Genomic DNA, 26885 nt, shown 5'->3' with positions numbered 1-26885 from the left:
CTTGCAACGCGTAAAGCTTTTCTATACTGGCTGGATGTTCAAGTTGCAAGGTGGAGGTTAACACAGTGGTTATGAATACTGCAACATGGAAGAGATGGACAACTATGGTTATGGTACGTTTTTAAATAACTATTCTTTTGTGTTAGAGGAGGGGTGTTTTGAACAGATGTTGGCCCAGTTTATATTTACATCTCCTAGAATAATGGTTTAGTTTTTGATAGTACTAGAGATCCATGCAAGGATGTCCTCAAGGATAGGTATATTATTGCCTGGGGACATGTAAGTAATTGTGATGCATATTTTTTGGAGGAGTTTATTTTTAGAAAAAAAGATTAGAATTTCTGTGGTGGCGAATTTTGGGATGGAGTTGGTGAAGGGGGTTGTATAATGTGAACTAGAGTAGAGGAGGGCGATCCCTCCTCCTCTTTTGTGGTGTTTGTCAAGTCTAATGGTATTGAAACCTGGGGGAAGGAATTCTGAGTCTTTTATAGTTGGTTTAAGCCAGGTTTCGGTGGCAGCAGTAATGTCAGGTTGGTAGAAGGGGGGTCCAGTCATGAAAGTCAGCAATTTTGTTACAAATGTTTGGAAGTTGAGAATGATGCATTTAAGGGTTTTGAAAGAAGTGTGTTGAGTTGAGAAGGTAGCTGAGGTGGGGCCTGGAGAGGAGTTGTAGTCAATCTGTGTGTTGGCTGGGCTCTGCAGTTGTTTTTTTAGGTCTGTTGATGTGTGTGTAGGAGATGGGAGGTGGGTATTGTTATGGGTAGAAGTTTTAGTTTTGGAAAGAGTAGGGAGTGCGATGGAAAGAGGTTGGGTGAGTAGCAGTTTGTGTGTGTGAGACGAATGGATGTGATTGTTGTAAGTTTAGGGCGTGTGGCGGTAGGACTGAATGAAGTTAGTTGAGTAAGGAAGTAGTGAAATAGGCAGTTGAGGAGGTGTAAAGCATAGATCACAGATGAAGACTTAATAAAAAGGGGTAGAGATAGTAAAGTAAATGTGAAGAGTTAGATATCGTATAGGGATGTATTTAGGTTGGGAAAGAAAGGTAAATGTAGATAGGATTTCATTAGGAAAAGAAAGAGAGAGCAGTTAGTGGGAGAAGTAGAGGTGGAGGGGTTAGGTTGTTTCTCTTTTTGGTGCTAATGCTGCTGCCCTTTTTAAATCCCTTCAAAAAAAAGTTACACTAACTGAAGCATATTTTGTGTCCCCAGTTCCAAAGTATCATAGCAATTATCTTTCCAAACCTCATTTTATGAGCAAGGCAACCCGTACCCCTCCTCTCCCTCACAAGAAAGGGACATGCAGGCAGAGCTCTTCCAGATCTCATCCAGCCTCGGCTCAAAAGCCCCCCTTTCCTGAAAAGCCAGGTAGTCTCTCCAACATTCCTCTTTCCCAGTGCCTTTCTCACTTTCTTCATGGACAAGCATTACCACAGACAAATGGGTCCTTTCTGTTGTCCAAAACTGCCACTGCATGGTTTAGAAATCCATCCCTCCTTTCATGGTCATTCCTCGAGACCAGCTCTTTCTTTTTCCTCAGATGCCTCACAGAGGACCGTTCAGGAAGTTCCCCCTCTGCAAAGAGAAAAAGGGTTCTATTCCAGGATGTTTCTAGTCCTCAGGAAAGATGGTCTATGGAGACCAATTCTAGATCTGTCCCAACTCGTTTTTTTTCTTCAGGTCCCGGTAGAACAGTGTGTGTGTTGTAACTTTAAGAAGCATTTCAAAGTGAGGGCATGTGCATGTAAGTAAAGACCATGTGCAGGCAGCAGTGCCATTTTGAGAGAACAGCTAGAGTGTTAACATGTGTAAGTGCAGTAGTCTGTTTATAAGCCTTTTTAAGTTTGTTACTAAGCCTCAATCCTGATGTGTTTGTGTATAATAAAGCTGCTTGAACTGAACCTGTTTTATCCTGACTGGACAAGCGACAGTCCCCAGCTTCCACATGTTCACTCCCAGACTCTGTCCTCTCTTCTGCTTCCTCAGTCCTTTATGGTTTCTTTCGACGTCAAGGATGCACATCTTCATATCCCCATGCAGCCTGTGTTCAGGAAATTCTTAAGTTTTTTTGTTGCTTCCTCTCATTTTTAGTTTTGTGCTTTGCTCTTTCGTGTCACCACGACTCCAATGATATTCTCAAAATGCTTGGCTTCTGTCATTGCTTTTTGCAGACTTCATGGAATTCTCATTTACCCTTATCTGGACGACCTGCTTATTCAAGCAAACCATCCAAACATTCTGCAACAGAACCTTCAAACCATCATATCCCTGCTCTAAATCCAGAGGTTCATTGTCAACTACAAGTCTTCCCTCAACCTTTCTCAGGATCAGGTTTTTCCAAGCTGTAGGATTAGGATAGACCTTATGATGGCTTTCCTCCCTACAAATAATGCAATCTCTGCCGACCTACTTCCAACAGTTGCTTCTTCTAACTGTAATGTCAGCAATAGAGTTTCTCAATGCTAGGATTTATAGCATCTGTTATCCCCATATTACCTTTAGTCAAACTTTGCATGCAAAAATCCAGTAGTATCTGAAAATACTCCAGTGCCACCATGCTCATCCTCTGGAGTTTGTTCTTCCTCTTCTCCCTTGTCTAAAGAAAGAATTACACTGGTGGATTCAACAAATATCTATGAATCCAGGTCTTCCTCTACAGGCCTTGCATCCTGTGCAGGAGCTGTTTACAGATGCTTCAGACGTGGGGTGGGGAGCAATATTGGGAAACGTAAAAGTTCAAGGCCTTTGGTGTCCTTCCATAAGGAAACAACATGACATCAAAGAGATGAGTGCTTTGATTTTTGCTCTCCATGCTTTCCATTCATCTCTCTGTTCAGGTCTCCTGAAACTGTTCAGACAGCAGTACAGTCCTTTGGTATATGAACAAGCAGGGTGTACAAAGTCATACCTGCTCTGCAGGCTGGCTGGCCCTTCAGGCCTGGGAGATTGCTTCTCAGGCAAAGGTTACATTCCTTTAGCTCATAATGTTCTGGCAGACAGTGTAAGCAGGCCATGACACAAGCCCACAAATGGATGCTTCACAGAGATATGTTCATAGGTGTGTATTAGGCTAATGGCCCTGGAGCCTTTACAAGCCTAGCCCATAGGATTACCCTGGCATCGTGCCACCCAGCCTTAGTTCCTAGTGCCTCTGTTGAGTAGAGCCACTGGAGTGATCCCCGGGATGAATTCTCTATTTCCCATCCACTCATCAAGATTTCTCTTGAAGAGGGCCAGTGAGGTGCTCTGCTTGACATGTATGGGAAGTCTATTCCATAGCATGAGCAGTCTCTGGGTTATGAACCTGTCCCTCCAGCATGTTCTGTTGATTGTAGTAGTGAGGTTGAGGTCCCTGGAGCATGTGGTGCGGAGGGATTGTGATTTCTTTAGATGTAGCATTTCTAACAGAGCTGGGTCAGACATGGCCTTGTAAGTCAAGCAGAGATCGCCTCTAAGTACGTGATATGAGACGGAGAATAGTTGGAGTTTTTTGAGTCTGTCCATATAGGACAAGTGTTTAAGGCCTCGGATCCTCTTTGTGAGTTACTTTTGTGGCCTTTCCAGTTGTTGCAGGTGTCTAGTGAGGTACATGCCAATTGGGGCATTGTACTCTATGATTGGCCTAATGAGGGAAGAGTAGAGGGAGACAATGACCTCTTTCTTCCTGGATACAAAACCCTTAGTAATGAGATGTGCCACATAGAAGGACTTTCTGACCACAGTGGCAACGTGGTGGTCAAAAGAGAGGTTGCTGTCAGCCTGCGTTCCCAGATTTCTTATAATGCCTTCTGTGTTCAGTGGACTACCATCAGTGTGGTAATTCAAAGGAACCGAGTTTTTCCCAAAGGGGATCAAGACACATTTTTTTGGCATTGAGCTTAAGGCCATGGTTATGACACCAGTCGTTGGTCTCATTGAGGCCTTTCTGTAGGATGTCAGCATCACTTGGGGAGTTAATAATAGCTCCCAACTTGCAATCATCTGCACACTTTGTCAGCCAGAGTCCCTTTGTGTTGGCCTGGACTTCATAGAAGTAGATACCAAACAGGAGAGGACCCAGGGCCGAACCCTGTAGGACTCCACTCGTGACTGGTCCGCAGTCTGACTTGGAGTCAGCTTCTTTCATACTGTGGGTTCTAACTGTGATCCATTTTGAAACCCACCTAGTGATAGAGGGGTTGATGCCTAGCTTAGTAAGTTTTTCTATGATTCCTGAGTGGGGAATGGTATCAAAGGCCATGGCCAGATCAAGATAGGCTGTATGAACCACCTTACCTTCATTCACAGCTTTGGTGACTGACTCAAAGAAGTCAACCAAATTGAGCAGGCATGATCTTACCCTTCACAAAACCAAACTGTGTAGGATCCAGAGTTTGGAGATTCCCTATATCCTTGTTTATTAGGTCCATGATGATGCGTTTCATAGCTTTACATATCAGACTCGTCAGGCTAATGGGGCGATAGTCCCCGGGGTCTATAGTCACTCCTCCTTTGTGGAGAGGGATGACTGTAGCAGTAGTTGTGTTTCTAAACATTTTCCACTGGTGGGGTACTCCTCAACTAGATCTCTTTGCCCCCCCCCTTGAACAGACAACTTCCAGAATTTTGTGCCAGAGTCCCAGATTGTCTGGTATGAAAGGTGGACACACTATCATTCTCATGGAAGGGGATGTTTCTTTATGCATCCCCCTTCTCACTCATTTAGAAAGTTCTGCTGAAAATTCAGCAGGATGCACCAAACATCCCCCTTTTGGCCAAGACAGCACTTGTTCCCTCTTCTTCTAGAGTTGGCCAAGGGCAATCAGCACAAGTTACCTCACAGGGTGTATCTTCTCATGCAAGACAAGGTATCTCTTATCCACCCACATTTAACAATTCTGTGCCTGACTCTGGGTGATAGGCTTCTGATCCCTTTATGACCTTTTTTTCTGAGGACGTGCTTCTAGTCTTGCAGGAGGCCAGGAAACCCAATACTAGGAGATCCTACTTGTCCAAATGGAAGAGGTTCTCCGTCTGGTGTTTGAAGAAATGGCTAGATCTATTTTCACTGGACATTCCTATAGTTTTTTGTTATTTGTGTGAGATGCTTAAGGCAGGATTAGCTTACTCTTCTGTTAAAGCCCACTTGCCCACCATTTTTGCATGTCTGCCTCTATCTCCTCCTTTAGCTTTTAGGCTAGAGGTTAAGCTGTTTCTTAAAGGCATCCTTCACATCAGACCTCCCAGGAAACCTGTTCGTCCTCCCTGGGATTTGAATTTTGTACTAGAAAAGCTTACTCATGCTTCTTTTGAGCCTGCATTCTCAGCTTCTTTGAAGTTTTGCACATAGAAGACTATTTTGCTGGTTGCCATTACCTCTGCTAGAAGAGTTTCTGAACTTCAAACCTTAATGGCCTCCCACCTTTTTCTCATCTTCCACAAGAATAGGGTTTCACTTCGTACTAACACCTCCTTCATGCCCAAAGTGGTTAATGACTTGTCCCCTAACCAAGCTATTCATCTACCTATCTTTTTTTCCTTCCCCCCAAAATTCTAGTGAAAGGGGCTACATAATTTGAATGTACATAGACAACTCAGATTTTACCTAGACAAGACCAAATCCATTAGGAAATCAGAACAATTGTTTGTCTCCTTTCATCCCAGGGCACTGGGAAAAACTGTTTCTAAATTTCCAGTTGGATCTGTAAGGCAGTTTCCTTCTGCTGTGTGTTCCATGGGAAGACTGTCTCTTCCTCAGTAAAAGCTCATTCCACTAGAACTGTACCTTCTTCTGGGGACTTCTTCAAAATCTGTACACTGCCTGTATTCTGGAAGTCGCTACATGGTCTTCTGTCCACATCATCACCAAACATTACAAACTGGATACTATTTCTAGATCCAGAGCAGGCTTTGCCAGTGCAGTTCTGCATGGTTTGATGGAGACTTCCCATGCTGCAACCTCCCTTTCCCTTTCATGAGCTTTGGTGTGCTCCCTCATGTTATGAATACTGCAACATGGGAACAGAAGGACATAGAACAGTTGTGTAAAGTCTTACCATAACGGTAGATGTCCTTCGCTTCCATGTTGCAGTTTTCTATCCTATCCTCATTTTCCCCCTTGGTTTATGCTTTTCTTTGGATGATCATTTGTTTTTACCTCTTATCCTTGGGCTGGTGTTCTGACTGGGGCATTCAGTTCTGAGGGTGGTACTTGCAGACATCACTTATAGCATGCATCTGCTGCTATCCTATGTGCAATGTCACACGTACCTTGCAGTAATTAAGTCTTTGGTATACTGGCCGGACATTCGGTCGCCTAGGTGGGAATCCCTCATGTTATGAATACTTCAGCATGGAAAAGAGGGGCATCTATGGTTATGGTAAGATTTTACACAACTCTTCTCTATTCTTAGAAATACACCAGTATGGGAATGGAGAAAGGAGAGTTTTCCAGTAGGATTGACTGCAAGTAGGGGTGTACAAAATAGACAGGAATGGGGCTGGAATTTACTGGAGAGATTACAAAGGAACAAAGGTATTGGGAGCAAATATCTAGAGAGGGAAAGGTAATGTAGTGGGATGAGACCAAGCAGAAGTTTGGACTGCAAATTAGAGACTGCCTTCACTAATAGGGATTGATATCTCAGTATAGGGAAAATATAAGTATATGGAAGTGCTAAGTGAAATACCAGATCTGGTAGAGTTTTTAGTATAGTCTCGAACAGAAGCTCCTGTTAAAAAGGGCACATAAACTGATGCTCGTTAGCTATAAGAATCAGTCAGATAAGGTTATAAAAGAATGAGAAGAGAAAATGGAAAGGTAGTTAAAAAGGAGCAATGGAAGGATGTCTGTATAGCTCCCAAGCATGCAGCAAAGTCCAGAAAGTGTAGGATTTTTGCTTGGAAGTGTCTGCATAGATATTTGTATTCTCCAAGCAGAATTTAGAGAGTTTTTACTGAGGTATTTTGTAGTTGCTTGAGGTGTGATTAAAAAGAGAGGTAACTGATCGCATGCATTTTGGGAGTTTTAACGAGTTGGAAGATTTTAAAAATTCCTACAAAGGACGGTTAGAAATGTTGGGGAGCAAATGGCTGTAAATAAGGATATTATTCTTTTGAGCTGGAACACAATTGCCTGGACATAGGAAGGCTTTACTAAGTTTAGTGCTAATGGCTGCAAAAAAAGCATTTCCTAGACAATGGAAATCAAAATCTAAACTAGCTGTAATTGAAGTTCTGAATATTGAGAGATATAAAAGTACTGGAGGTGAGATTTAAAGAAAGGGGAAGAAGCAAATTACACAAAAATGAGTGGAATTTGTGGGAAAAATCCATGCATGATAATGCTCAGGAGGATGAGTGGGGTTTAAGGGACGGCAGGAATTGAGCAGTTTATGTAATGTTGAAGTGAATGACAATTATTAGCAAATATATGTAATGTATAATGCATGTAAATGAAAATGTTAATGCATTTTTATTTTCTATTAATGGATGCATGCCTGTGTCTTAAGTGATAATTTAATAAAGGTGTTTAAAAGACAATTCTTCAGCAACTGTTCAGAATATTCTACTTAGTCTAGATTTTCATTATCAGCTATCAGAAGTAACCTCTCATCCCCTGTTAGAGTTGTATTCCTGGGATACCTTGTTAGATTCTGCCCTGGGAAGAATTTCTTCCTCCTGACAAAGAAGAGTTGTTTCAGCAGTTCTTCCTGCGTTTCTCCAATCAAAACAGTGTTTTTGTACGGGAATTTCTTAGAATTTTGTGGTACATGGCATTGGTAACTCTCCTGCTTCCACTGGCCAAACTCCACTTGAGGAAAATACAATGGTACCGTAGATCAGTCTGGATTCAGCATCTACAACCTTTATTCTTTCAGATCCCAGTACCGGGATTTGTAAAGGGGGATAGTTTATGGTAGGTAGACCAGATTTCTTGCAGTCAAGATCTCTTGTTCACTCTTCTGACCTCACCTCCCTCAACACACACAGCCTGTCAGACATGGGGTGCGGAGCAGTTTCAAAGGGGGTGTAAAAGTGCAAGCTCTGTGGAATCCAGAAGGCAGCAGAAGCACATAAATGTAAGAGAAATGTTGACAGTAATCTACACTTTCAAAGCCTTAAATCATTTCTGGTCCCCAGGACCTCTGCAAGTTTACACAGACAACACAGTTGTGATGTGTTACATAAGCAAACAAGGGGGTACCGGTTGCTTCCCTCTTTGCAGACTTACTGTAATAACTTGGGAAATAGCAACTCAACTCAGTTTTGACTACACGCTTCATACGTTTTATCAGAACAATATTTGACTGCAAACAAGCTCAGCAGGACCAGGATTAGACACCCCCCCAATGGAAACTTCGTCTAGGTTCATCCAAGATTTGATCAAACTCTGGTAAACACCTCAAGTAGCTACATTTGCCTCTTTTCAGAACAGGTAGTTAAAGTTTTGCTCCAGGACTCCTTACAGACAGGTCTAGAAGATAAATGCTTTCTCATTCCCTTGGACAAGAGTATTCCTCTTTGCCCTTCCACTAATATCCAAGGTTCTTATGATCTAAAATGACTCTTCAAAAATTGTGGTGTTGACTGCCTTTTATGTCAGGCAACAGTGGTTCATTCTTCATTTTCACTCTGGCCAGTGGCAATTACCCCATGCATCCCCACAGGTTGAATATACTTGCACAAGGCAGGGTTTGTTTGAATGCCATCCTGAAAGCTCTTCAGCTAACCACCCTAATGATAGAAATTTGATACCATTTAGGCATTTTTTTTCTTCCCCCTAAGGGCATGCAGCAGTGTGTTCTAAAGGGGGGTAAAAAAATGCTATGAAATCCATATATGTGCAAGTGGAAAAGATTTTCTAATTGGTGTCAGTACAAGATCCAGGACCTTCTTCATGCCAGGCTGCCAGCTGCTCTTGTTTGTGTGAATTGCTGTCCTGTGGCCTATCTTATTCCTATATCAAGATGCATTTGGCAGCCATTTTGACTTGTCTGCCCTTTGATCCTTCCCTTTCTAACTGTACTCTGGTTAAACAGCTTTTTAAAAGGGTATTACATATTCCTTCGCCTAGGAAAGAAGTGGCTCCTCCTTGAGATCTAAACTTTGTACTTGAAAAGCTTAATTTGCTCACTGCTCTGACATCTGCTAGGAGAGTATTGGAGTTACAAGCACTGATGCTGAATGAACCCTACCTCATTTTTCTCAAGCACAGGGTTTCTTAGAGAACTAGCCCTTTTTATATCCTTAAAGAGGTCTCAGAGTTTGCTTTAAGCCAGATTAGGCATCGCTGCGTGTCCTTTTTCCTGATCCCAAGAATAAGAGAGACCAGATTCATTGCACTCTATATGTCCACAGACAGTTCAGATACCACCTAGACAGGACTCATACCTTCAAGAAAGCTTATCAGCTGTTTGCTTCCTAGGAAGATAAGAGGAAAGGAAAGCCAGTATCAAAGCAGACTGTTTCAAGGTGGCTGCATCATGCTGTTTCCTTTTGTTATGCTCACCATAACAAGACACTTCCAGGCAGTGTTAGGGCATGTTTTATAAGCGCTTTGGCTTCTTTCAGCCACCACCTGGAAAGGGGTGGTGGACTCTAGTAGTATTCAAGAGGTAGCAACTTGGTCCTCTGTATGTACTATTACAAAGCTCTACAAAATGGATTTCTTTTCATGGTCCAGAACATGTTTTGCCAAGACCATTCTCCATGGGCTCCTCAAGTCTTACTTTATTGTTGTTCTCCTTTTTTCTATTTCGTGATCTATGGTAGTCTGTGTAGCTTTGGCTGCTGCAACAGTGGTCTATATGTTGAACATAGTACAGTTGTGTAAGTAAACTTAACATAATAGTAGATGTTCTAATAAATCCCTGTTCCTGTAGCCTTCCTTCCCTCCCTCCCTCCAGCATCCCTTATTTTGACCGTTTTCCTTGTGTGTTGCCAAGGTCTGGATGTCTGTACCCTTTTGTATATGATTTCCTGTTGAATTATTTCCTGGCATTGTTTCAGAGGTCTTGCCTCCATTCCTATGCCAAAAAAAAAAAACACTGAGATGATTTGAGCTCCATCTGTCTTTTTATGGATTTCCTTTCGAGATACTGGCAATTATCAAGCATAGAAGGTGCCCCTAAGCTTCAAAAAGGGTCAGCAGTCTAGTAAGAACCTATGAAAAGCTGGTGAGTCACGTGGTGGTATAGGACCTCATATACTTGGCCACTGCAGCCATAATTTGTTAAAGCATCTGCAGTTGTAGTAAGTTTACTTACATAGTTGTACTTTTGCCTGCCACCTAGGGTTTGTAGTTAGGGGAATAATAAGAATGCTGTATAACCTGCATCCTGAATAAAGGGTTACTGCATGGAAAGTAGTAGTAACTTATAGTTTCCCAGCCTTGAGAACCATTAGGACCCACCATGAAACATGGACACCCCAGACTTGGATGATGAAGCCAGACCCTCAGGCTGTTCAGACAAGAACACCACATCTCTGCTGCCAACAGGTGGTCGGTCCCTGGCAGGGCAGACTGTTCCATGGCTACCTGCATTGACGGTTCCATCTGGTTGGCTGCCACTTAGTGCAGGTAGGGTCCCTGCATTATCCATGAATGTGCTCATTATATATGGGAGGGGGGGCTAATGGTTGGCTGGCACAGAGTGAAGTATGCTTTAAAAAATTGTTTTCCCATTTTTGATATGTTTTAATAAATGCAGTTTTTCAGTCTTCAGAATAGAGTGCCCCCCCCCCCCCTCTCTCTCTCTTGCCATGTTCCTCTTTAGGTATGAATTTCTATACTACAACTTTTCTTGGAGGTATGATTCAAGGAATCTCCATCTGTCTGCTATATTCTGCAGGGCTTGGCCATGACATTTCTCACAGCTTCTGTTTTTTTTTTTTGTTTTGTTTTGTTTTTTTGCAACAGTACCAGATGTGACATGTCTTGTTCATCATCATTGAATTTCAGTGCATTTATCTTATACAGGTGCCTGTGGTACCTTCTCTACAGCTTACTTTCTTCCTCTGAGACAAATATAGGATCTTGTTTCATCTGCTCTGACTACTACTACTACAGGCTGAAAACTTTCTCATGGCCTTTTTATTTTTACAGTTTCTCTAGCTTGTAAAACTGTTTTTCATAGCAGTTTGTTTGCTGTGTTTTGACCAGCATATCCTTTTTCTTTATTTAATTTTAGCCACCAGTAATGTAATGGAAGGTAATTTGCTTTTCAGCCTTTACTTTAATTATTTAGCTGGTGTATAATTGAGTCCTTGCAGTGGAATGTTCTCATTCCAGAATTGTAAAATGGCAGTTAAATTGCTGGTGACGTGAACTGATGTTTGCATTCTGATTCTCTCACATATCAAAATTCCTCACTTGTACAGAGTTTGTTGTACCTTTGGTATAAATCTCCACTTACAAGATACATGGTTTCCTTGAAATGGAACAAATGAATGCCCATTCTGCTCCATGGGCAACATTTTGCCAAGTGGGCTGACATCATCTCCTTTGGATTGGTACTAAAACTGATATTTGCTCAGGCTAATCTCAGATTTTAACTTTCTGTGGTAATTTAATGCATCAGTCATTATCAATGTTATCTCTGCACTTGTTTTACATATTTTCTGTTGTTTGTAGGTAACTGCAACCCGGTACCTGTGGACTTCTTTTACTTATTCTTCTTTTGTAGACAAGGTCCTAAAAGTACTGTCAAGAGTTGAAAGTACTACATCAGTGGGTCCTGAAAATATCCCAGAACATGTCTTAAATAGCATGAAACACAATTTAACAATCCACCTAAGAACAGTGTTCAGACTCAGCCTCTGTACAGGTTTTATACTGTGTGTGTGGAGAAATGCTACACTGATTCCCCCCTGTATAAAAAGGACGTTCCACAGACCCATAAGTTTGACCAGCCTCATATGCAAAGCCATGGAAAGATTTATCATTGAACTAATCAATAAGGACATAGGGAACCTCCAGACAATGGACCTGTCCGTCTGGATTTGTCAAGGGCAAGTCATGCTTACTCAACCTCGTGGACTTTTTTGAAGTCACCAAATCAATAGATGAAGGTAAAATGGTACCCTCTGCATACCTTGGTTTTGCTAAAACATGATGCAGTCATCTGCTTGGGCATAATGGAAAAGCTAAATAAACTGGGAATAAACCTGTTTGTCACCCACTGAATTGTCAGCTGGCTGAACGATAACATGAGGAAATCAAAATAGGAGAAATTATCTCGAAAGAGACACACACACACACACACACCCATTGTGAACTTTTTGGAACATGGGCTTGCAGAACCCTTATTTGTGCTTACTAGTTTGGCGGCAGTTAAGTTTGTTCTTGGTGAGTATCACATTGTATTGTAGCTTTTGCATTGGGAACCTTATCTGGTGTTTCACAAGAACAGCATCCCCCTGAGTATTAACCCAGACTTATTCCTGAAGGAGGTTTTGGAGTTTCCCATGAACCTGCCTGTTACTCTCCCAATTGTTTGCAGTAAAAAAAATCCAGTCCTTCCTTTGATCACTATTGCAAAATTACTGACAAGTGGAAAGAGTCTCAGATCTTTCCAAGTGTCTATGGGGGAAGAGTGAGGGTTTGAGTGGGAATCTAAGATTCCTTGCAAGGTGGACCTAGCAGATCCACCTTAGCCCTAGAAGATGCATCCATCTTCTAATGCTTGGAAGTATGGAACACCATGTAGCAGATTGTAGAAGACATCTGGAGACCACACCTTTGAAAATTTTATTTATTCTGCTTTTTGGCCAAAATTGGATGAGGAGCTAGAAAATTCCATGGAAAATTTGGTTCATAGGTTGGTACTAGGCTATCGGCCCTAGGGCCTATACAAGCCTAGCCATAACAATTCCCTGGCTACTTCTTTCCACAGTATTTAATTCCCTGGACCCCTGTCTAGCAGGGTGACTGACATGATCCCTGGGGTGAATTTCCTGTCTGCCATCCGATCATCAAGGTTCCTTTTGAAGAGGGCCAAAGAGGCGCTCTGCTTGACATGTATGGGCAGTCTATTCCAGAGTCTGGGGAGCCTCTGGGTCAGGAACTTATCCCTCCAGCATATTTTGTTCATTGTGATGACAAGGTTCCGATCCCTGGAGCGTGTGTCTGAGTGATTGGGATTTCTTTAAGTGTAGCATGTCCAACAGCTCTGGGTTGGACATGGCCTTGTATGTTAAGCAGAGATCGCATTTTGGCTGAAAATCTTAGAGATTCCCTGGTTCAGCTTGCCTCTTCCATCGCACTTTTTGATCACCTCAGTTAGGGTAATATTGAGTTAGGGAAGGGGTGGGAAGACAAGGGCAGATAGTCACAAGGAGGCTGGTTTGTCAGGATGTTTGGGGGGTGGTTAACACCTTGAATTCCTGCTTGAGTTTGTCTTGAAAATTTTTTTTTTAATATCTTTTACCATTTCGTGGGGTCTTTTGCTCTTTATGAAAAAAGTGGTCAGCTTCAGAAAGGTAGTTTATTTAAAACTTGGTAACAGGAGAGAGAGAGAGAAAGATATTTTTAAAATATTGCATAATCTTACAGCTTTGTTGAAGGTCTTTGAAAATGTCAGCAGGAGCAGGACCAGTGCGTCTCTATCCAGAGATGTGGCCAGGATTTTAGATTTAGTATCTTCAGGAAGAGAATGGAGCCTAAGCCAAAAAAATGGAGGAAGCAGCTGCATCATACTGCATTTAGTAGAATGCATAACTACTTGGGAAGCAGAATTCATTAAAGAAACAGCAGAAGACTTCATTTCTGATTAGTCATATCAGACAAAAGTTTACCAAGGTCACCCAACAAAGACAGTATATTTGGCAATATGTATCTGATAATTAAAGAACACAGAAGGCCAAGGTAGGGGAGTAGAAAAGATTTTTTTACCATAGTTGTCCATTGCCCTGTTGTCTTTACCATTAGAGTCGGCATTGAAAGAAGACAGGAGTTTAGTAGACTTATCAGATTCCTGTGAGGTGAAAGTTGTGCGTGTGATGGGGGGTTGTACAAAATGTATGGGAGTCAGGAATTTTATAAAATCTTTTAGGCTTACTGGAGGGCTTGAGGTTGGGATTCAGGATTCATAGAAGGATTAACTAAAGTATTTTGCAAGGCCACAAGAACTGGAAAGGATGGTAGAAGATTTTTTGACCCTTATGTACATCTGGTCATAATCTTTTTTTCATGTTTGATACCTGTTTGCCTTCCCACTAAAAGTACTACATCAGCTTTAGTACTCAATCTTACAATTAAGTCTCTCCAAGGGAGAATCTAGGAAAATCGTGTCCTTGTGCTCAGAGTCCTACCCCAAAGGGGAGTGAATCTGAAAAGAATACACAGGGGAATCCTTCTCTGACTCAGACTTCTCCTCCAAAGAAGCCTCTTAGCCTCTTTGCCTTTCTTATGGGGGGGGGGGGTATTTGGGAGGAATAAGCAAAGAACTAAAGGGCTTAAGAGACTAAGGCTTTAAACAGCACTTGAGAAAATTCATACCATTCCTTTCCTGATCGTGAAAGAAGTATGCTTAGTCTTCTCCTTTTTCTCGGAGGGAAGAGCCATTTGCAGAAATCAAGAAGGTTCTGACCCCTGATGTACCTCAATGAGAGAACCCGGTACTGCCTCTCTAACAAGAATCTGAGGAATGCCATCATATCCCTCAGCCTTAGTTCTCTTTGGCAGCAGAGGCAGCTGACTGTCAATTCGGAGTGGATGTGGTAAGGGGCCACTGCCATGTCTCCCCCCTGTGGGGTCACAACAAGAGGAGCATCAGAAGGATCTGGATGATCTGAGGACTTGCCAGGAGCAAGAGCAGAGGCATCCACGTCTAAATAGTCAAACCATCACAGTTTGTATTCTTAAGCTTTTTTTTGGGTTGATGTGGGACATCTGGTTGTCAAGCAACAGACTCCAGTTTAACTTGTGCAAGCTCTTTTTGAGTCTCTTGTTTTCAAGATAAGTCTTTATAAAAAGACAGAAGTAAAAAACAATAAAACTGTTACCACATAAATATTTAGAATTATTGTCAGCTTTCCCAGAGACTGTACTAGATAATCATATTAAGGACATGCTTGATTCCCTTAGAGCTTATGAAAATAAGCTGCAGAAGGGAAAAGTTAAAATCTTTAGAAACCGTACAGATTTTCAACTAGGACATGTCTTCACCTGGCCTCGTGACAACTTTGATAATAATCAACATGAGATTACTACTACTTCTCAGGTTTCGCCACCAGATGGCAGTGTTGTAACGTCCATCGTGCGTAGTGTTGCACAACAAGAACGAGCAGAAGCAAGGTCGAGTACGTCAGCTAGTGAATACATAGCAACTCCTGGCAAGGAGTTGAGAGCTCGTAAAAAATGTATAGTCACAACGGCGCAAATACATCAAGAACGTACTTCGGATGCCATTTCCAATTTAATGATGCCGTGAGAGGGCATAATGTTGTAGCATCTTCTACTCAGTATAATCTCCATTTTCCGCTCCCTGTCAAGGAGCAGAATTACAAATACATCAGAGAGCAACAGAAAGGTCGGAGTCGGAACAAAAGGAAATTAGAAGGTACTGTACACATGCAAACAAGTATAAAGAAAGCATTCATGAATGCCAAAAAGGATTAGTTTGGAATTTATCTAGCTTGTTGCTGACTGAACATGAACTTAATGTTTTATCTAAGGGTTTTTCATTTATACCAGCAAATAGATCCAGTTATACTGATGTGATTTTTGATGTTAAAATGTTTGTGGGTAATATATCTTTGAAGTTGTTATTTAAAGATTCTGAAAATACTGACTGTAATATGAGAAATCTATTTAGTAAACCCAGTACTTTTGTACCTAAGGTGAATTCGTTAGTGACAGCTTTTGAGAAGCTTTCCATACAAGATATTTATAATTTGACCATGCAACATGATAGACGGAAACAACACCGTAGTAGGTACAATTTATCTAGGGAAGAGGCCAAAGCATTGAGAGACTTGGAAAATAACATCAGTATTATTATAAGGCCGGCCGATAAGGGCGGACCGATAGTAGTATTAGATAAAGAGTGGTATGATTTTAAGATGTTAGAAATGCTAAGTGATTCTAACTTTTATGAGAATTTATCTCCAACACAAGTTAATACTCTCATATATAACATGCAGATATTAGTGAAATGCATGTTTGAATTAAATCTGGTAGATGAGAAGTTGTTTGAATATTTGTACATTGATAAACCCACTTTACCACTGATTCAGGGCCTACCAAAGATACACAAGGACAGTCATAATCCACCTCTAAGACTGATTGTGTCAGGTAAACATTGGTGTACTGAGCCCTTATCCATTTATATAGAGAAGTATTTGAGACCCATTTTGAACAAATTGCAACATGTCCTGAAGGATACTAAGCATTTTTTGAGTGATTTATATGGTTTTATTTCGAGTCATCAGAGTAAGGAATTTTTATTTGTCACTATAGATGTGGTTTCCTTATTTACCGTAATTCCTAACTGTGAAGGTATTAACAATACACTTTTGTTTTTGAGGGAATATTCAGAGTACAGTGTAAGGGATGTTAATTTGCTGGTTAGATTATTGGAGATTGTCCTTGATCACAATTTGTTTGTTTTTGGTGATCAGGTACACAGGCAGTGCAATGGTGTGACTATGGGCACGTCCTGTGCCAATAGCTACGCCAATGTAGTTATGGTCATCTGGGAAGTAGACCATCTCTTAGAAGGTCCTTATAGAAACAATATTCTTTTCCTTGTGGATGACTTATTTATTTTGTGGGACGATGATGTTGGCACTTTTCAAGCTTTCATGGAATATGCGAACACCAGCACTTATTTGAAATTTACCTCAAAGTTTTCATACACTGATATTGATTTTTTTAGATGTAATTGTTGCCAGGGACGGTGTGGGTGAAGTTTATACCAAACTGAACAAGAAGGATTGTTATGTCAATCACCTTCTACATAGGGACAACTCACATCCGTTTTATGTGTTCAAGAATGTGGTGTCTAACCAGGTTTACAGATCCTCCAGGCTTAATGCCAGGGAGGATGATTTTAAAGTAGAAGTTGACACTGTTATTAATAATTTGAAAGACAGAGGTTATGAAGATGAGCTTATTAGTAGTAATGTAGCTCAGGTTGTTGACAAGAGGCAACATCAAGCGAGGCCTTATTTTTCCTCTCAAAGTAAATTAAGTGGTAGAGTGATAGATGGATGTGTGATAGTAAAGGTTTGCATTTTAAAATAAAGTATGCTACTGATGTTAATGAGTATACTGACATTATTAGGAGACACTGGAATGTGCTCACTACAGATGATGAGATAGCTAGATGGATAGATGTTGAACCCAGGTTTTTGTTTGAGAATAATATATCTTTGAAGCATAGGTTATGTTATCCCAGGAACGTCATTAGTTCTGGGAACTGTCCAGGCACTAGACCCTGTGGACACTGTAATTGGTGTAATTATGTTGATACTAGTTCAGAGTTTCAGCACCCTTATTGTGGTAGGATTTATAAGTTTAGAGTTAGTGCTACATGTGATACTTCACATCTTGTTTATTTAGCTCACTGCACACAATGTAGAATGTTTTATGTAGGAAAAATGGACCGTTCCTTTAGGGAACGTATCGGGGAGCATGTTTATAATATCAATAAGGGCAACAAAGTTAACGCACTTGCCAAACACGTGATGAGTACTGACTCTACTCATAAGTTCATGTTTTTAGTTATTGCCAGAATTTATGAGAATGTTAGGCTTGGGGATATACGCAATAGAACTGAAGACCTTGAATCCACCTGGATAATGAGGTTAAGAAGTGATGCTGGACATGGCCTTAATGAGTCTATACCCCTGAAACCTAAACTCAAGTCGAGACCTCTAAGGAGGTAGTTAGTATTCATATGTCTATCTAGTTTATATATATTTTAGGTTGCATGTTTAGAGTTGTTGCATTTCTGCTTTTAAATTTGTATTTAATGATAAGAAAATGTTTTATTTGATATATCTTTGTGTTGTCATGTGATCTTTTATACGAGCTATAAAGGTGTGTGTTTCTTGTGTGCTAATTGTTACACCTGATGATGCCTACTTGGTGAAAGCGCTTGTGTTTGTGCATTTAGTAAAGATTTTTATCCTGGATACATCAGCTGTGACTGTGCCTCTTCATTTTCTGCAATTGGACTTTATAAAAGACAGCCAACTTCTAAGGGTCATAGGGAGCAAGCATAATGAAATAAAACAGTTTCTAAAACCATGGTTTGCTAATAGGCATATTCAGTGCAATTGTCCAGGGTCTATATTAGGTGATCAAAACTTTAGGTAATCGAATGCCTAAAGATCGACACCTAAACAGCGAAAGCTATAAATATCGAACGGCCACTTCTGTGAATTCTTTAGTAGGGAAAGAATTTGCTTGGCAGTTATCGGGAATCTGCCCTTTTCTCCACTGTAGAGCAATCTCAGAGTTGGATATATTTAGTTGAGTCGATTAGTGTTTGAATTTTTTTTCCCTTCAGCCAAGCAAATTCTTTCCCTATGAAAGAATTTGTGTAAGCGGCCATTTGATGTTTACAGCTTTTGCTGTTTAGGTGTCAAGCTTTAGGTATTCGATTACCTAAAGCTTCGACTTATGATATAGACCCATTTTCTATGTAAGATATTTGCCTCCCACATTCACATTTTCCCTTGATTTGAAAAAAAATCTTTATATTTAGTCAAGAAAGGTGAAAAAAGGACACTTCTCCAAAAGGGATACTTATCTGCCCTAAGGAAATGGAACCTGAAATGACTGCATGTTTGACAGGCTAACCGAGAACCACAGGTTTAGTATTTGGACTAGTGGTGAGAGAGCTTTATGATAGCTGACACCAAATGTCCCTTAATGTACTACATAGCTTTGGTGCTTTTTTGGTCATGCGTCAAGCATACAGAGCTAGATGATGTCTAGGCTTTCATATCCCAGCTGGATCTACAGCTGTCCTGGTTGAGATATCCCACTGCAGCATTGATCATAGGAAGGATATCAAAAGTTATGGCTATGTACTCATTCACAGGATTAGTTGTTGCCTCTGCAGCAGTGATATTTGTAATCAGATAATAAATATTCCAAAAGTTTTATTTTTAAATTACCTGCAATTTAGGCAATGTAAGTAGTATTACTTATCTTAATTGTAATTATCCTAATTCATCTCTAAATCTAGCATATCAGTGAAGCAGCTAGTTGGAGCACCATCTGTACCTTTTCTAAGTACTATAAGCTGGACATTTTCAGAAGTAGAGCAGGTTTTTCTACTTCAGTCTTGCATGGCATGCTAGTACCTTACACTAAGCCTGTGAAGCAGGTAAAACTGCAGCAGTTAGTTTGTGATCAACATAGTATTATTTTTATGGTAAATCTATCACCATAGCAAATGTTGAAATACAGAAATTAGTACTGCGCTATAGGTTCCTACCCACCAGCCCCTGTTCCTTCTTTCTTTATTTGTAATGCTTTATTTTTTTTTTTATATTAGACTGTTTGTTTTTGGGACTCCATGGTGATGCAGATGGATTGAGTCCTAACTGATACCCATGTGGTTAGAGTTCAGTTAGAGACTCAAGCACTAGGAGAGCTGGGAGACGGGACTTGAGCAGCTTGTGTCAACTTGCCCATCCTTGTGGAGGACACTGGGGTGGGACACTTGCTCTGGCACAAATCCAGAGCTGAACTGCTAGTGGAAATTAGGGATATGCAGGCATACTGTCTGTAAGGGGGGGGGGGGTAGGGTTTTGGTTGACTGAGTTGTGATGTGGTTAATTCCTCTGTGAGGCCGTTGCATTCCTTCCCCTTGGACAGTTCAGGTTGTAACAAAAGAAGCCTTAATGAATGCCTGGATGACTGCTTCATAATCAGCACTCACCCCATGGCAATCAGTGGGCTAAGGACAGCTGTCACCTGGTGGGATTAAATGCATTATATAGATAGTGGGGTTAGGAAGAGGTGACTTTTGGCAGGATTGAGGGGAAAAAGAATCTGGAAAAAAAAATCTCTGTGTTGTATCAGTGTTGATTGTTACAGGTTCTGACCGGCTTTTTCTTTCTCTAGGCTCACACTAAGACACATAATTGCTACAGATGTACGAGTCTCTTTCCACACAAAAAAAAGGTGTGTGGACTGCTTTCCCTTTTCTTCCTGGCATCATTCTTCCCAACAGCTCTGATGTAGGGAGGAAACCAGGCCGCCCTGGGGATGTCTAAAGCTTGTGAAATGGGTAGATGTCCACATATTGCTGAATTCCTATCTGTGTTCACTTATACTGCAGTAGTGTGTTTGTCACACATTTGCTTTTTATCTTCCGTTGGATTTTTGCTGAAAGAATGGCTGTTTCCTGCTTTACATAAGCTTTTAAGGGAATTGTAAAGTATATTCTTTTCCTTATATTTCAAAAACTTTTATTGTACATAAGATAGGCTATTTTTACAGGGAGGAAGTCAGGAAGTTTTGCTCAGCAAAATGCCACCATTTTCCCATAAACGGTATAAAGATCATTGCATCGTCAGTAGCCCACCCCCAAGTAGACTTCCACACTTGTTTTATTGGCATTCACCAAGTTGTGTGCTATAGACAGTGTGCCGTGCTATGTCCTTAAACCATGTATGGGAAAAATTGCCAGTGTGGGTCTAGATGATGTGTATGCTAGACAGCCTCTCAGATGAATGTTTGACTATGCAAGAGCTTAAGTAAGTTGCATAGCAGTGACTGATCTCCGTGGACAGTCACCTCTTTGTGACTGATAATAAAACTGTAAACTTAAATGTGACATGTATGTAGTTTAACTAGCACTTAAAGGTATGCATGTAGGCCCCATTTGTGAGCATCTGGTACCAGCAGTGGTGGATGCACTTCCATGTTCTGTCCATGGGTATTTTAACATTCTGCTTTGCCGGTACTCTGTGTTTTTTGTTGGCTCAGCTGTCCCCTTACTTTCTGTCTGATTCATTGCATGCATGTTAGTCTGATTGCTTTGTTTACATTTTATATGTTTAATTTGATTTGTACTGGAATTTTTTTCAGTCATTATTTGCAGTAGAAGATCCTTAGATTGATGTGCATCTTTGTTTTTCTTTCTGCAGTTCCAACATTTGTTGCTCTCTTGAAAGAAGTAGAATCCCCTTATGAGGTCCATGACTATGTTAGAATCTACCTCGGAGACACGCCCGATACCAAGGAGTTTGCAAAGCAATTCTTGGAACGACGTGCCAAACAGAAAACAAGCCAACCATGCCAACAGCAGGTGTGTAAAAGTAGCTTGGGTGGAGGATGTTATTGGGATTTGCAAGTTTAAACTGTCTGAATGTTGTAAAGGAAACTAAAAACCACACCAACCTCGTGTGTAAACACAAATCGAGATGAAAACACATTAGTCCAAGATAGCAGAATCAGGCAAACACAAGTTTTAATTTAGCATTTTCATCTGAGCAATCCTAGACTACTACAGAATGAAACCTGCTGAACACTATATGCCATTTAAATACTGGAAGTCACATGACAGCTAGTAAGAAAATCACATGATCAAATACATTTAGAGACACTGAATAAAAGTGCTGTTATTTTAAAACACAGTGGTAAAATGCATATTTATACAAAATACATTGGTAAAAATTTTTTTTCTTTTCATAAAAAGCAAGCTTCATATTTAAAATACTGCTGATGGAAATTGAGTCATTTAATCCTGGAAACGCTTTCACTGAATTTAATCTGCAAGAAACATTCACTTGACTCTATAAGTGAGTTTTCCAGTCATCACGGGCTTTGTTACCTTTTCAAAGATAGTTAAAAAAAAATTATACAGAATCCTGGCAGGTTGGTGACTGGAAAAACTCCCTTGGAGGCGCATACACTTTTCCAACAGGTAAAATTCTGTGCAACTGTGTTTTCAAGATTAAACTACTCTGTTTCTATCAGCAGTCTATTAGAGATGAGGACTGCTATTTTATGGTAAAAAAAGTTTATTTTAACCATGTATTTTGTATAAATGTGCTTTTACCATGTTTTAAAATAATTGTGTTTTTATTCGCTATGTTTTTAAATGTATTTAAATATATGATCTTGTGATTTTAGTTGTCATGTAACTTGTTTAAATGTCATGTGGTGTTCATTAGGTTTCTTTCTAAAGAAGTCTAGGACTGTTTAGACAAAACTGCTAAAGTAAAACTGTTTGCCTTCTTCCGCCTTGGACTGACGTGTTTTCATCTTGATTGTTGTAAATAAAGATGTGTGACCATTTCTAAGAGATGAAATGAAGAGTTGAATAAGTCAGTGGGACTTTATCTCCATACTTATGCTGGAGAGACATGGCTATTTCCTCTGTTAAAAAGCATACTGATTTGTCATCCACTGTGCCTTGCTGTGGAGAGTAGCAGGAACTTCAAAGGAAATTGCACCAGAGCTGCTGATTAGATCTGCAGTAGTAGTGTGTGTTAACAGGTTACAGAGACAGATATTTGGTGTAGAGGGTCAGAATAAGCCGAGGATCAGTCTGGAGTTGGGCAAGTTTGTGTTAAAAAGGGTGCTTTTCTTTTTAAGAAAATGGTCTGTGAGTAGTTTGAGGTTGTTCAGTTTTCAGGTCATGTACTGTCAGAGGTAGAATTGATAGTGGCTGATGGTATGTTCTATCATGGGAAAGTAAGATCTAATGTTATCATTTTCATTCATTCCTCAGCATATGGGTGTCTGATACAGTCCTCGGATTTGATTTGGCCAGTCTCCCTAGATTCTTGGATCCGACTCTTCAGCTCCTTTCTTTACCCATAATGCCCCTTGCTTACCATAGTACCTAAAATCTCATTTGCCGCTCCAAAGATTCAGTCGGGATTGTGGTGTCTTGAGCTCTAGGATGCTGTTTTTAGATGTGAGTAAAAAATAGAATTTGTTTTTCTCTCTTTGATATTTCAACCTGTATCTTTATAATGCTTCCTCTCTCTACTCTTCGGTTGTCTTATTACTGTTTACGTATTTTAATGTACCATTGGTGGTATTAGCTTTTCTTATGTACCTTGTAAGGTATTTCTTTCTATTATTGTTGGTAGATATCCTTTCTTTCTTTCATTTACTTGATTTACAAAAAAAAAAAACTTTGTATACTTTACTGTATTATTTTGACTAGCTATTAGTGTGTGCTCTCTCTCCAAGCCTACCAGGTTTAAGAAGTGCACTACCTGTGGACATAAGATACCCAAATCTGAAGCCCACAGGGAGTGTGAGTATTGTTTAGGCCCTTCTCAATTACAGGTGCCTTGTAAGATATGCTCTGGTTTCAATTTGAGGGCAGTAAGTGACAGATGGAGTAAGTTGGTCCTGGAGGGTCTTTTGCCAACTTCTTCCTCTACTACTACTGTTACTTCTGGGGCTTGACTCCCCTTCAAAAAAGCCAAGGTCATTAGAGTCCAGGGAACATAGAAATCGCTCTCCTGCAATGTCTCCTGGACCTTCTCCAAGTTTGGAGCCAACAACTAAAGTCAAAAAAGTGTCGGAGCCAACAGTTTCTGCAGTCAAGTTTCCTCTGATCCTGAGTCCTCCATTTTCTCTGGAGCTGGTGTTTCCTAGACTTAGGTCTCCATTTTTACAGCAGACTCCCAGGAATCTGTCTCTATCGTCCTCCACTTCTTCCCCAATCAGGTCCTCCCAAAGTCTTCCTGAGGTAGATGTGGACAAGATGATGAGAAAGCTTTTTAGAGCACAAATCCAGATGGGGTGTTGCCTGGTTCATCTCCCATCGGACAAGTTAGCCTTCAGCCACCTTCACTCCAGTAGTGACTCCTCCTCCGATCTGACCCACAGTTTCGGAGCCTTCAAATCCAAGTTGAAGTGCCTGATCCAAAGATGCCACTGGTTCTTTGACTCTCTGATTCCCATTGAGCAGGACGAGGCTTGTAGCCAAAGTATCTATCACAAATACAAGGGGTTGACTTTGACTCTGAGGTTTTTGGAGTTGTTTCCCCTTGGAGCCTCGGCACTGGATAGCTTGGGTTCAACTTCCTCCTTGGAGGGGAGATGCAGGAGGGGTGGAGAATCAATGGATCCAAGAGCTTCGACTCTGGTGAGGTTGGTTTCTACTTCTGATCTCTCTGCCTTCAAGGTAGTATAGTGTTTTTTTTTTTTCTCATCTTAGCGCGTTGAGACTCAGTTCCTCAGATCCTATACCCATTCTAACAACGGATTTGAGATGCACGTCTTGTCACCCATCTCCACAGGGACAGCCAGCCCATAAGAGCTTTCAGACAGTTCCTGTTCAGGAACTCCCCATCTCTTCCGATACCTCTTCAGAGCATCCCACTGAAAAGAATGTGTGAGAAGAGGCACCTAGATTCCCCTCAGGAATTTTTAACAGAGGGTATTGATTTCTGATGAGGGGGAATGGTCCCCTTGGTCCCCACCTCAGGATGTCTCTTTCAGAGACATTTTAGAGATCCTGTGCCTGAAAGGTGGCTGGGCCTCCCAAAGCCCTTCCTAAGAGGAATCCGTGTTTCTGGAAGCCTTTGGTTCTGGCCTATCCATGTCCTTGGTTACTCCCCCTCCAGTGGATGACCTTATAGACCTTGTCTCCTGCCTTGTGTGGAAGGAACCAGACACCATTGTAGCCTGTCCCCCACCAACCAGACAGGATTCTAGGAGCACCCAAAGACAGGTAGTTTTGGAGTAAGGGAATCCCTGTAGATGCTATGGTTGTGGGGGCAGCCACCAAAAAGGAACTAGCTGAACACAGTTCCTCTGTTCACCCTCCTAATAGAGAGTCTAAGGCATGGGACATATTTGGAAAGCGCACTTATGCTTTGACAACCTTTGACTTGGGGTTGCTTAACTACCTGGCATATATAGTTTATAGAGGGACTTGATCAAGGAACTGTCTGTCTACCCCAGGGTCCATGTTGACAGAGGAAGAGAGGACTTACTCATCCCAACTGGCCACCCTACAATGTATATCCAACTTGTCCACGAGGTTAATATCTCACACTGTGGAAGGTTCCTCACAGGCTGCTGGCTCAGGCATAGCCATCAGGAGACATGGCTGGATGAGATTGTGTGATTTTGCAGAGCCTTTTAAATCCTGTGTCATCAGTGCTCCTTTGACAGATCTTCCATTTTTGGGCCCACAGTTAAAGACACTTACCCAGTGAGCAAGATGGAAAGACCTTTTCTGCTGTTGGAATCCTTTTCTCTATGAATCAGTGCAGTGGTAAAAAGATATGGTTCTGAAAATCTTAAGGACCTTTTAAGGACTCGTGGGGATTTTTCCCTCAGAGGCACAGGTCGAAATAATAGAAGACACTGTCCTCTCTGCACTGGGGGTCTGCAGAACCAAGAGTCTTGAGATTTTCTCAGACAGGCCCTTTCAGCACTCCTGAAAGATTGCCCAACTGTTTTTCTCTGGAGGCAGTCTAGGGGGCTGGTTTTCTTTACACCCAAACGCCTGAACAGTCATCACAAGAGATTCTATCCAGAGAGTACTTCATTCCCTTTTCACAAAACCCCTCACAAAAGAGACGTCTCCCTGATGTCCCACCCAATCAAAGGGAGTTAGCAGCCTTAGAAATTCAAAGGCTGCTAGAAGAGTCTTCAGAAAGGTCCCACCATACCAATCTGAATCTGGAATTTACTCAAGGTTCTTTTTAGTGCCAAAGAAATCAGGGGACCTGAGACCAGTCCTAGATGTCGGTTATTTAAATCAATTTGTGAAGAACTTCATGTTGTTGATGGTCACTGTTCAGTCCATTCTACCTCTCCTACAGAAGAACTACTGTATCTATAGATCTTCAAGATGTGTACTGTCATATCAAATGAGCAGGCACCATCAAAGATATCTGCACTTTTGGCTGGGTGCCAGTGATTACCAATTCAGAGCCCTGCCCTTAAGTTTTCACCACAGCCCCTAGCGTGTTCACCAGATGTAAGGCAGTGATGGCAGCTCATTTCAGTCTGCACAGATTCAGAGCATTTCCTTATCTAGATGACTGGCGCCTTTCTGCATCAACCAAGCATCTTCTACAAAAGGCCAGGGATTACTTACTCCAGTTGTGTCCATTCCTAGAGATCACAGTAAATCTTTCCAAGTTCCAACTTCAACCAGTTCAAGTCTTGGAGTTTATAGGAGCTCACTTGGACACATTCAGTTTGCATTCTTACCACAGACCAGAATTCATTCCTAAGATTGTATTTCCAACAGATTTGGGACCATCCCTCCCCTCCTGAAAGACTGATTCTTCAAGCCTTCGGTTTGATGGCTGCAGTGATCACCTTATTACCTTTAGCTCGCTTCCCACATTGAAAATTCTCTAATGGATCCTGTGGGTATAATGGTCGATGCCTCGCCATCCTTTGAAGTATCTTATAAAAATTTTGCTAGCCTGCAAGGAATCCCTACTTTGGTGAATTCACTCCAACAAGCTTTGTTAGTGGACTCCCATTTATCTTCCTCCCCCGAAGGCTACGCTGACCATGGACGCTTCCCTGTTGGGCTGGGGGGGGGGGGGTTGGCATTTCTTGTGACTTGAGTGTTCAGGGTATGTGGTCCCCAGAAGAGACCAATTTGCATATCAGTGTCTTAGAGATGAGAGCAGTCCTGTTAGCATTGCAGGCCTTTCAGAACTCTCTACCTGTAGATACGATTGCTATCCAGACAGACAAGAACGTAACTGGTTTGGTACATCAACAAACTGAGGTGGGGGGGGACAGTTCTTATCCCATTTGCTGAGAACAGTGAGAGTTTGGCAGTGGCCGATCTCCGCAAACTGATTTCTTGTAGTAACGCACATTCCAGGGAAATCTAGTGTCGTAGCCGACAAGCTCAGCAGAGCCATCCTGATGCCACATGAGTAGTCTATCAGACCTGTAGTGACAGAAATGATTTTTCGCCATTGAGGCCAGTCTTG

The 26885-nt window shown here is 41.3% G+C and overlaps 1 protein-coding gene across 9 annotated transcripts in view; it reads left to right on the top strand.

Moving 5' to 3' along the window:
* The window catches only part of GIGYF2 (GRB10 interacting GYF protein 2), a 2932407-nt gene that overhangs the window by 2826339 nt on the left and 79183 nt on the right, over positions 1 to 26885 (top strand). For all 9 annotated transcript variants that reach the window (XM_044070588.1, XM_044070589.1, XM_044070593.1 and 6 more), the window contains one exon: positions 21090 to 21250. In XM_044070588.1, the coding sequence (XP_043926523.1) occupies positions 21090 to 21250 (161 nt within the window). The remainder of the gene's footprint in view (positions 1 to 21089; positions 21251 to 26885) is intronic.

The sequence above is a fragment of the Protopterus annectens genome, chromosome 4.part1, assembly GCF_019279795.1.
Source record: "Protopterus annectens isolate FY-2018-M chromosome 4.part1, PAN1.0, whole genome shotgun sequence".
Lineage (NCBI taxonomy): Eukaryota > Metazoa > Chordata > Ceratodontiformes > Protopteridae > Protopterus > Protopterus annectens.
The sequence above is the reverse complement of the archived record's forward strand: the minus strand, read 5'-3'. Positions and strand labels throughout refer to the sequence as shown.